A 13,172-nucleotide genomic window follows, 5' to 3' on the forward strand; every position below is an offset into this window, starting at 1 on the left:
TTAACAAATATATACATTTGTATTGGAAAGGGCATATTTACACTACTTCTCCACATAATCACCAAGCAAATCGAGGCATTTGTGACGAGCTTTTGTATTCCAGCGTCATAGTCCTTCGCCGCCAGCGTATTGAGATACGTAGTCACGCCTCGTTTAAGCTCTTCATCGCTATCAAATCTTTTTCCCGCCAGAAAGTCTTCTAAAGTGATGCATAACAAACCCATGTTTCGTCCTCTGTAATGATGCGATTCAGGAAAGAGTCTCCTTCATCGGAATAACGTCCCAGAAACGTCAGTGCTGCAGCCATACGCTTGGTTTTGTGCTCATCTGTGAGCATGAGAGTGACCCACCTTGCACAGATTTTTGAATAATGCAGATGACCTTTGACAATTTCATGAACAATTATTCGAGACACATTAGGAAAATGTTCACAGAGTTCATCAATTGTGACGCGCCGATCGTTTCTCACGCATTCGTCTACTGACCTCAGCAGTTCGTCTGTAATGACAGATGGTCTCCCTGAACGCTCCTCGTCGTGTGTACTCCCCCTCCCCAGGTTGAAGTTGCGACATCAGCGCCGAACAGACGACTCGTCCATCACATTGTCTCCATACACCTCCTTTAATTGGCGATGAATTTCACAAGGTCGAACGTTTCGTGCATTAAGAAATTTAATCACGGCCCTCACTTCACAACTGGCGGGGTTCTCAATTTGTTTAATCATTATAAACGAGCACAGACACAACACAGGCACTGCTAGCGTCACGCAACCTCGCACAGAGCAGGCAGACAAGCCACTGACGCGGTCGGACCTTGCCCAGTCGCCCAGTGGCTCCCCGAGTCGTCAGCGCTTGATGCGGCGCAAACGGGTACAAACGCGGTCTGACCTTGCCCAGTCGCCCAGTGGCTCCCCGAGTCGTCAGCGCTTGATGCGGCGCAAACGGGTACAATTTTTCGGATGGCCCTCGTAATTGGTTTCACTATTATAATAAATATAGTTATTTATAATAAAAATATCAATCGAGTTTGTCGCGATGTCCTAGGCGTTCAGTAACGTGTCATCAGTTAAAAAGGTTGAGAACCACTGAATTAAACAATTATCATGTGCTGATGGATGGAGTTTCCTTATTGGCTTTGAGAATGACTTCAAAATCTTGTGGCGCCCAGACCTTGATGATCTTCTACGTTTTTACAATCTGCAGGAAATTTCTGGGACCAATGAATTGTTATACTCTTGTTCAATGCACTTTTCCTTTTCACTTGGGAATATTTCAGATTGCTGCCGCAGCGTTATGCCCGAGTTCAAACTCACGCAATAATAGTCCACTTATCAGACGTTGTAAATAGTACTCACCATCATTACCACTAAACAATGACTGAAGATACTGACAAAGTAATGGATTACGTGTTAAATAGTCCATTTACCACACTATCTCTTGAGCCAATTTGACCTATTTACCGTCCATCACGGCATACACACGTGGCTGCTGTTTGGACTGTGAAAATATTGCAAGGCTTATGACCTACCTTTGTATTTACATTCTATTCACCTTAAAAACGCCTTTTGCTGCTTCTCTTGAAATTAAACTCTCGGGTGAATATTTTTATTATATTTACTTGTACGGAAAACGTAAGTACGAATTGTGAAGTCTATATCGCGTTTATATAGGTAAGCTTTCGTGGAATATCCGTAACAGATTTTACACAATTTAGCAGGTTGATGAATTTGCTTTAAAATCAAGCAATAAACTTTTGAATTTATCTATTTTCTTCATGAAAATCCCACAAAATGCTCTTTCTTACGTTTTCCAATCATTCAGCTTTTTCCCTGCATTTATAATAGTGTTGCCAAGTACCAGAACAAAATAGTCACCTACCCGACTGAAACCTTTTTTTTTTTTTTTTTTTTTTTTTTGCAAGAAACAATGTTATAGACTACATATATACATATTCAGAACGTATAGTCAAATATAAATTTCTGAATTCGATAGTGTTCTCAAATGGAGTTTCGTTTCTACATTTTATGAAGTTTTGTAATATATCGGAAAGTGGTATTACAGAATTATTTAAAATTAAATATTACGTTGTGGTGCTTATAAAATTTCAAAAAGAAAGAGAGATGAATAAGGTGCTATACCAGAAATACTGTAGATAAGTTGTGTAGTTTGTATTGTATTATTGATATCTTGTCTATTGATAAGTATTATTTGAATATTAAATTCAAGGATAATAAGAATTCACTTTGAAGATTGTATTAATCAAGAATTATATGAAACTTTGTAAAATTGAACCTTGACTTCTTGCATTTAGTCAAAATTTGTCGTTTGCCCCTGGTCTTCAGAAATTCAGATTATTTAATTAGGAGTATATAGCAAGAAAAGATAATAATTGTTGTTTTTACTCGATTCAAGTTAAAGTTTGTCGTTATTTAAATATTTATTGTTATAAAGATCTTTATATACATAATAGCAACTTTCGTTTCCAAAGTCCTGGAATACCTATTTGATTTAAAAGGTAAAAATATTTGTCTTTCAGGATCGACATTCACTATATTGGAACAAATGCAATTTAATTTTTTTTTTCATTTTTAATATTAATTTACAGTTTACTATTTTCAATCATTTTTCTGAAAAGAATCGATAACTGTCCAGTCTCATATTATAAACTAGTGTCCTGGTTTATATGATCAGCGGCCCATGACTCAGCTAAACCAAAGCACGTTAAAAAGTACATCAATCATTTTTGTGCTGGAGCAATCACTGGTTTTTTACGAAAGTGTAAAAATGTCTGTCGAGTAAATAAGTTTGAAGAGGGGAATCCGGACCCGGTGGACATCCCGTGGGTGTGCCCATGCCAGTGGACAGATTTCACTGAGATGAACTAGCGTGGTACTCAAAAGTGTAAATTCTCGTGTGCACACCGAGAAAAAAATTGTAGGTGGCGAACTTAAAAAGGTAGATTACATGCGTAATTCCTGTAGTTTTTGGACTTAACATACAGCAAACGTATAACTGAAAACGCATGTTTTATAATACTTTCTGTATAAGTGTTCCATCTATACGTACTTTCCGTGTGAAACAATGTAGGCGGTCAGGACCTCACATACAAATGGATGTTTATAACATATAGCTGACGAAGGTAACATAAGTATATGCATGTGATATACGGAAAACTGTTAGATGTAAGACATCCTGCAACGGCATGATGTAACATCTAACGGCAGTGCCTATGTAGCATTCGGATAACGTATCCTTCGTACTGATTTCTATAGTAACCAAGAGGATACCGTATATTTATAGAATATACCAGTGGCGGATCCAGGGGGTGATCGGGGCGATACACCGCTGTCCGGAGAACGGATTTTTCTCTGTGTAGTGTTTCAGAAAATCGGGAAAGATTTTTTTCTTTTCCTTTTTTTGTACATTTAAAAATCGATGCTATACAACACCCACGTTACCCAGAAAAACAAAAAAAAAAAATGATAACGAAGTGTACACTAATCATTTTTTTATTTTTACATTACTAAGACGACAGTTCATCGTATGGTTATTGAAATATAGCTCAGAAATATGATTATCTCTAAAACTTCGTGTAACGAAAATATTGTCTAAAGATAAGACATTATATCAAGTGTTACATACTACTAACCTGAACAACATTATATTGCTTGCAGACAGGAATGGGGTCCTGGAAGGCACGGACCTTCCTGAAATCCCAACTTCTCTGTAAAATTAGTATAATTTTAAGTAATTTTTACAAATTTTAATGTAATTTATTCTCATGTTAAATTTGAAATCCGTTCCAAAAATTTTGAATTTCTCTCAAGACAAAAACCTACGCTGTTTGTCGGATAAATAATACACTGACAATAAAAGAGCCTTAACGACATGCGTGTATGAAATTTTGCTACAAATTTGGAAAACATCTACAGAGACATTTCAATTAGTTTCAAATCGTCCAGGATTTCCTCGTCCCAAAAGAAAAACGCATAAGTCGGTCAAAGATCAAGGTGATGTTAGTTGTGCTTTTTTTAATTGGAAAGACACTGTCCATCACGAATTTGTGTCACGTGTTTAGATGGTAAACAAACAGTTGTACCAGGGTATGTTTGCGCGTTTGAGGGATATTGTTAGCAGGGAGGTGCCTAAATTGCTGGAAAACCAGGCTTCGCTCCTCATCCTCAGTTATCTGGCAAGATATCAGGCTCCTGTTATGCCCCATCCACCATACTCTTCGGACTTAGGTCCAGAAGATTTTTTTCTTGCTTCCCAAAGTTCAAATCACTTTTAAAGGACGTCATTTCTAAACCATGGAATATATTCAGGACAGTGCGACAAGAGACCTGATCACCATCCCAGAAAGTGAGTTCCAGGAGGCTTTCTAAAAATGGAAAAATCGTTAGGAAGGGTGCATCTACTTTAAGGGGGACAGTGCTTAACGTGTACAATGAGCAATAAAGTTCGGTTTCTTTTTGAACACACCTCATGTTCCGATAAAGAGTATGTCGTTCATAACCAATGAGAATTAATAGTTTGTATTCTGCCAAAATAAACTTTTTTATTTATGTACTGAATATATAAAAGAAATAAAGTGTTAAGTAGCGGATTGTATCTATTGTTGTTAACAGTAACACACATACTCCTAACAGTAACACTTACACTCCTGACAGTGACACACATACTCCTAATAATGACACATGTAGTCCTAACAGTGATAATCATATTTCTAACAGTGACACATGTACTAACAGGAGCTCCTTCGTGGCTAAGCGGTTAGCGTACGCGCGTTTGGCGTAGGAGACCCGGGTTCGATTCTCGGCGGGAGCTCATGTGGTTCGGATTCCACGTTAATTAGTAGGTCCATTCTCATATAGCATCACTGCTGAACGGGATGTTAAACACAATGACAACCATATTTCTCACAGTGACACATGTGTTCCTAACAGTGACAACCATATTTTTAACAGTGACACATGTGCTCCTAACAGTGACAATCATATTTCTAACAGTGACACATGTGCTCCTAACACTGACAACCATATTTCTAACAGTGACACATGTGCTCCTAACAGTGACAACCGTATTAACAATGGCACATGTGCACCTAAAGTGTCAAATGTGCTCTTCACAGTAACAACCATATTTATAACAATGACACATGTACTCCTAACAGTGACAACTATATTTCCAACAGTGACACATGTGCACCTAACAGTGACAACCATCTTTCTAACAGTGACACATGTGCTCCTAACAGTGACAACCATATTATTAACAGTGACACATGTGCTCCTAACAGTGACAACCGTATTTCTAACACTGACACATTTACTACTTGTAAGTATGTAATCATATCACCAATATAATGACATGCTTCAATTTCTCTTTTAATTCCAGAGTCCTCCATATTGTATGATAAGAAATTCATCAGAGAGAATGCTGGGAAATGAACAGTTTGAAGGATACGCTGTAGATTTAATCCATGAGATTAGTCTGATTTTGCATTTCAATTACACTTTTAAATTAGTGGACGATAACAATTACGGGTCACTCAACAGGAAAACTGGGGAATGGGATGGAATGATAAGAGAACTCCTGGATCAGGTAAGGAAAGAAACATTGTCGTTGTTGAAGTAAACATAAACCATAATACTTTTAGATTAAGAGTAGTTTCCCAAGTCTAGGAATCTTTGGTAGCAAATAGGGGTATTTTAGGCTAAGGCAAAACTCTGACATCAAGTCGGGTTTAGTTGCAGCCTAAATTTTATGGTTCAATTTACTTTCTACCTTCTATTGAGTACAACTAATAAGCCTAAATTATCTTTAGTGTCCTTTTTGGAGATCTTGACAAGTTACTCACCCTCTCTCGCGTGTCTCCATTCTCCTGTCGGTAATCTGGAGAAGCATGGAAGTATTCGGTGAGGAAATAGAATACACACGTTCCCTCCATAGAATCATATGTTCCATATCATTAAGATTGTCGCGGTTTTAGTTCTATTCTAATGAATATTTGAAGGATTAGCCAAGTGGAGGCGCAGGTGAATTATAATCTTATATGTGATTTATTTGATAGCAAATCCCCCGCGTGTTACTGCGGACAAATACTTTACATTCTTCCTTCAGCACCTTTCATATAAAATTCTCCTAGACCAGAGCCGGATTAACTCACCTGGAGAACAGGAAAAATACAGGATGAGCATAAACTCTTGCCCTGATTACAAAAATTTATTACAGAAGAACCGTTTGACATAATAATGTAAATACTGCTTAGTTACATAGGTTAGTATTACAAGTTTTTTTTTTAAGACCACTTACGTTAGGCCACTTCAACGTGTGTCTCCTTGGTAGCTCGGAGAATGTCTAAGCGGTATTCCAGTTCCCGCCAGGTGTTTTGTAACATATCTTCTGTCACAGTAACCACAACTGCTTGTATCCTAGCCTTCAGTTCCTCGACGTCAGCAATAGGTGTGGCATAGACTCTGTCCTTGATATAGCCCCATAAAAAGAAATCCAGTAGAGTAATGTCTGTGGCGGGGAGAGCGTTGTACAGCGGGGGACACTTCTAAATGGTACACCTTAGCCGTAAATCTCCATATGGCTGTACCATTTAGAAGTGTCTCCCGCTGTACCACAGCACGCATTGCGCTTTCTCCTGCTTCGATACCATTTCGCCAACTAATCCGCGCGCGCCAAGTAACGTACTGCGTCACTCTTTGGTACCACTAGTGCCATCTATTGGACTTAAAAAAAACTTGTAATACTAACCCATGTAACGGACCAGAATTTACATTAATTTGTCCAACGGTTATTCCAAATAAAGTTTTATAATCAGGGCAGGACTTTATGCTCACGGTGTACGTTGCCCCTGCTGACTTCGCCTAATACATTTCTGTGAAGGTACAGTAGAATAGTTAAGGGAATACGCGTAATTATACGACATCAAACATGCTATGCATTAAATTATATTATACCTAATGGACCTTTCCAAATGCATAAAGGAACATACAAAGTTACTCTATTATATAAATATAATAAATAAAAAATAAGTGCTTCAAAAAATCTTTTTTCTAGCTTTCGTCCTAGCGAAATCCTCTATCATATCCTAGAAGTCAAGAGAACTGGTCACCTCATCTTGAACTGATAACAAAACGAGAGTGAAAATGCGTTGTTGTTGCATTGTTTAAAATAGTCCAAACTTTTCTCTAAACAAAGTTCACGAATTCGTTGTTCAGATTTTTTCATTTCGCCGGATCTCTATCCAATGTTGGCAACTTCACTAATTCATTGTCAATATGTCAGATTATTCTTTTTAGACAGATCAGAAAGGAGGACACCGTCCACCTGGAGACCCGGGTCTACAGGCCACCTAAGCCCCCTTAATCCGGCCCTGGTCTAGACCCGAAGTCTCACACAAAATTTGAACGCCTCAAGTGGATATCTAAGTGTACCACTCCATCCCCTTTTCTTCTATTCTAGATCAAACATAAAAAAATCGCTTGAACACATTTTTACTTATTTTAAATGAAAAGTCAAAATACAACATTTTCATGTCTCTAACCATAATGGATTCCGAGATATGGTCATCGCATTGCTGAAAAACGTAATTAATTAAATGAAAGATCTAAACGCCAAATTTCGTGTCTCCAACCTAAGAAATCGAGATACGGGCATCTTATTATAATTACTGGTCCCCTACCCATTCTTCTCCCTATCTTTTCTTTTCTCCCATTGGTCAAAACCCAAAAAACGCCAAATATGTTTATTTATTTATTTATTTATTTATTTATTTATTTATTTTTGCTTATTTATTTTAAGTGAAAATAATAAAAATCAAGTTTCATGCTTCTAACCTTAATAGTTTCTTGGCATGTTGTTATGGAAAATAAATTTTCTATTACACTTCAAAGCGTATATATATATATATATATATATATATATATATATATATATATATATATATATATATATATATATATATATATATATATATATATATATATATATATATATATATATATATTGGCCAGGAAATTTGAGTTCCGCTCGCTTGATTCTCACCAGGCTTGGAATTATTGAATACAGTATATTGTCGAGCTACTACACATATGAGATATTATGGTGTGGTTTGATTTCCGAATTATTGACCATCAAATTCGATCATTCAAAGGAACAGTCAGGATCGCAATCTGCAAAGACGATTCAAATAATGAGAAGGAATATTGTATTGAAGTCAGATTACATTTCCTTGTGAAGATTGTCCACTAAAATGCAACTTCTGTTGGGAAACATAGTAGATTTTCACACTAATGAAAATTACCTATGTTGATTGACTTCTTGTTGTTTTGTATGCTCAAAATAAAATTTTGGTCCAATCACTAAAGGACGAAGTTTTCTTCCTTGCACTGGACCCTAAACCCGTGAATGTATCATGTGTAGAGATATCCTTTTCTTAATGTATAACGTCAAGAGCATATGCAACCAACTTAACGATGAAGTATTGCTTATTGCATAATCCACATCAATCAAGTTTTCAGAATATGTCTTTCACTAAGCACGTTTTATAGCGTCTACTGTTTCGGTGGCAGAAATTTCATCTGTTGCATTGATTTTATCGACTTTATAGCAAGCGTAGCGTATATTTTCATCTGCCAACTTGTGTATATCTCCTTCACTCTACGCTACTCATGCATCAGAAAAATGTTTCGTCCTATTAATCAATGGCTCATCCCTACTCTTTCAGTCCCTTATAAGAACCCGAAACAAAGCAGGTATGAAAAATAGCAAAGTAATGCAAATGACACTAGGGAAGCACAGAAACTGAAGACAATCTTACATTTTTTTCTTGCGGTTACAAGATACGTAAATAGCAACGAGTTATAAATTTCATTTGTGTACCATATAGGGAAAACATGTGTAACTACTGCACCAAAAATGTATGCAACCAACTTAACGTTAAAATTCCGCGGGATTGCATAAATATCTGAAGAATCTTCTCCAGCATATTAGCTGACGTATAAAATGCATCAGCACAATTTTCTGTATTCAGTTTTGAGGAGGGAGAAGACTTTTACTGCAAAATATGAAAATTCCAGCGATCACAAAGATTATAAGTACTTCTTTCCCTATCAGCCGCTGGAATGCTAGATAGACAAGGAATAGTACTTACCGTATGACAAATTAAATGGAATTGAACTAGAACAAGTGAATGTACTTAAGGCTTTATCAGAGGTCAAGTTAACTACTGAAATTAAACGTGGAAATATATAGTTTAATAATGTAATGTATTTTAGCTCATTGTTCTGTGTATATAAAGACAAGTAAACTACAAATATTGATATAATAACAATCTAATAACACGCATGAATATATATATATATATATATATATATATATATATATATATATATATATATATATATATATATATATATATATACCAAACGTTCATTCTTTTTTGTATTCATACTTATTTTCCCTTTTTATATATCAAGTGATCTCTTTCCAGTTACTGATCTTCTAGTATTTACGGATGTATACGAGTCGTGTAGTGTTGTAGACCAACGTTGGTAAAATTGTTTTGCACTCCTGGAACTTAAAAAAGTCGCACTATGTTCACTATAGGATGACAAAGTTTTTTTTTTTTTTTTTTTTTTGCTACAATTCTTTCTTTCTTCCTTGCGAGCCGCTTCTCGGGAACTTTGCAGTTTCTTCCTCGGGAAAACTGTTTTCCTAGTCAAAATGCAGTCTCTGCTTGTGTTCTTCCTATCCGCACTTCCGGTAAGCTGCCTGCTGCAATCACTTCATTACAACTACGATACCAAACAATTTCAATTACCACACAAACACTTGTTTTACCTTTTTCGATGCGCAATTTTAACCTTTCGTAGACGGATTTCATTAACAACAGAAGTCACTGGGGGGCGTTGGAGTTCAAAAAGGTAGGGCTTTACGAACTCTTCATCGTTGTTCGTTTTAAACTGAGGGAACAAAATTGATATATTACTCACTGAGGAGAGTCCCTTTTCTATGATTGAGTGAATCGGGCATGTGATAGAAATTAGTTTATAACCTGGACCAATGGTTGGAAAGCATTCCTACAAGCTTTCTTGAACAATGACTATAACTGTATGAGCAGCAATATTATCCCAAGAATATAAAACAGAGAGTCTTTAATTTCGAAATGCACAAATTATAAGTTATCAGCTTCTTGTCGCCGGGTGTCTAGCGTTAAAAAAACACAGCGAAAAACTAAAGTAAATGTTCTATCCACTAAAATAATGCAAATTGAAGAATATATTTCAAATAAAATTTAATAATTTCCTAATTGAAATCTTGCACCCAAAAGCAGAGTATTAAAACACATAACGTATTATGAAGCTGTAAATAAAGTGATTGAATCCAAATTAGTTTTACTGAGTCATTAAGCAGTAAGTAGCAGTAATGTTGCTGCTGAAATTTCGATCAATCAAAATATTTGTATAGATGTACAAGACACATTCTATTTTTGGACGTATTCACAATGGAAAAAATGCGGCGTTTGCATATCTGAAACTAATGCTTATCGCTACTAAGCGTACGACCAAGAATATTTACTTCTGTTGTATACAAACCTAGAACGATATATGGGGGCATATTTAAATTACTAAGCTTAGACTTAACTAAGCACAATGGAAATTAACAAAACGGAAGTGGATTGTTTGATTTGTTAAAGTTTAGCTTCTTTTTCCAGTTCCGAGGCTATATGAGACGTAGATATACAAGTAAAGTTGGAACTTAAACCAGAGTAATGCGTTCAAATGCTATGCCATTGAGAACAAAACCTGAGACCGTGATCATCGCATGTGTGCCAGCCATTTTTTGGACGGTATCCATTCACAACTTATCAGTAATTTGAAATGAAATCTTTGAGTTTTACGTTAGGCTAAAGGAGACGGTGATGATGAGTAATGAATGAAATGGTGGAATGAAGAAAGGGGGAGGAAACGGGAGAACCCCGAGGAAACCCACGCACCCGGTGCTTGTCCTCCACAAAGTTCACTTGGCGGGGATGGGATAGATATCAGTAATTTGAGTATATATCTCAGTGACCAGAGCACACTGTTGGGTAAACCAGTTTATATTTTGAGGGCGTTGTGACTACCTATTTACAACGTATCAGCAATTTGAATATATGCCATCTCAGCGAATAGAGCACACTGTATTGACTGGGAGAACCAATTTGTATTTTGAGGGTGTTGTGGCTGTATCCATTCACAATGTGTCAGTAATTTGAGCATATGCCATCTCAGCGATCACAGTATATTGTATCGACTGGCAAAACCAGTTTGTATGTTGTCTATTAACTGTATCTTCAGCTATAAACATTACAGGAAATTTGCCCAGTCTCTTATGTTTGACAAAATCATACGTTGGAAGTGCGTTTAGGTTTTGACGTTGAAAAGATTAAAACCGTAAATTTGATTATAATGTGTTGAGCTGAAGTAGCGGATCCACGGGGAGAGCGGTGGCGGAAACCACGTCTCCTCTAAAAACCTACTTTTTATATAGGAATTTATATAAAATATTGCACTGTTTTGTTTTGATTTGATGCAAAACCCTTTATTTCAAACCTACATTAGGGGACACGGTGGCTCAGTGGTAGAGCGTTCACCTCGGTCCCTTCGGTGCTTGGGGTCCCTCCGGTCCTGGTTCGATCCCAGCTCGCGCCGTGTGGACTTTGTGGTGGACAAACACCGTGCTCGTTGGTTTTCTCGGGGTTCTCCCGTTTCCTCCAACTTTCTTCATTCCACCATTTCATTCATTTCTCATAATCACCGTCTTCTTTAGCCTAACCGGCATAACCGTGAGACGTAAAACTTAAAGATTTCATTTCCTTTTTTCAAGCCTACATTAACTTCTTGCGTTCCACGTGTCATTTTCCGATGCGTGTGCTGTCATACCTGGTTTTCATTTACTGGTAAAAGACTGTCTAGACCGTTATATACTGTGTAGTTATTATGCAAGCGCGAAAATAGCATTCACATTTCTGATAAAAAGCATTTGCATTAGGGACCATTTGGACTGAAAAAGGGAAATGACATGACATCCACATGGATGTCACTGGAACGCAAAGGCGTTCCTTCAGAAGGCGATCCGCCACCTCGAATCGGCCCTTTGGGATCCACTAGCGAGTTAAACAACAACACCAATTCTGTTCAGTTCTTTGATTCAGGAAGTAATTAACAAACAATATAAGCGAGGTAGAACACCAGTAGATTCAAGCATCATAAACTTGATAAAATAAAACCAAGATTGATACCATTTAAATGTACGTACTACGCCATTACCTTGAAAAATATGTAACGCAACACCGTATGTGCGAAGACTACCTTAAAACGTGGAAATGCCTTCTATGTAGTGCAATAAAATTAAATTAATTTTATGGCGCAGGTGAGGGTTTTATAAAACTTGAAAACTACCAATAATTTTAAGTTAACTTCCTAGAGAGGGAGGTAAAAATGTCACATAACATCTCTTTTCACTAAAAGTTCTTTTTTTTTGTAGTAAAAAAATGATAAATTTCCTAAAATGGAGCAAAAAGGTTTTATGTAGATTATATTTGCGTTGTTGTTTCCAGTTACCGTAAAATTTTGGGTAGGTTTTAGTCAGAGTATTAGGTAATACTGCACTTTCCTGCTGTTCCTCTTCCCTTCCCAAAAAATTTCTATTAAGCGTATTTTCTGGAACAAAGAATTAAGGCGGGGAAAGGGTAGTACACATACACTGCGCTTTTACATTCGTCTTCTCCCACCCTAGTTTGTTCCCCCCATACTCCCATCTACTTCTATCGCAGCTAGAGCTTGTGTGACTAGGATGGTTATTTACCGTAGCTATAGAAGTCGCTCCTTGCTACTTTCTACCAGAGGCAGAGGCAATTAAACCACTGCTGTGGAGTTACGTTGTCCTGAATTTTGTAGTGGGAGAATACCGCACACATACACACACACATATATCACACTCCAACTTATACTTCCGAGAAAGAGGGGAACAAAAAGAGGACGATCAATATGGTCAACAGAGGCTTACTGTGTGAGGTTTAAGCTCAGGAAAACATCAGAGAGAATACTCCAACGGAATAACAATGGACATCCGGCAGAAATCCTATGAAAATCCACGAGATTGTACTCGCCTAAG

General features: G+C 37.0%; 1 protein-coding gene across 4 annotated transcripts in view; it reads left to right on the forward strand.

Annotated features, from left to right (window-relative positions):
• Nucleotides 1-13,172, forward strand: part of KaiR1D (Kainate-type ionotropic glutamate receptor subunit 1D) — a 700,763-nt gene that overhangs the window by 558,453 nt on the left and 129,138 nt on the right. For all 4 annotated transcript variants that reach the window (XM_081729531.1, XM_081729522.1, XM_081729548.1 and 1 more), the window contains exon 10: nt 5,397-5,603. In XM_081729531.1, coding sequence (XP_081585657.1) covers nt 5,397-5,603 — 207 coding nt within the window. The remainder of the gene's footprint in view (nt 1-5,396; nt 5,604-13,172) is intronic.

This window comes from Thermobia domestica, chromosome 1 (assembly GCF_964235325.1).
Source record: "Thermobia domestica chromosome 1, izTheDome1.hap1.1, whole genome shotgun sequence".
In the NCBI taxonomy this organism is placed as follows: domain Eukaryota; kingdom Metazoa; phylum Arthropoda; class Insecta; order Zygentoma; family Lepismatidae; genus Thermobia; species Thermobia domestica.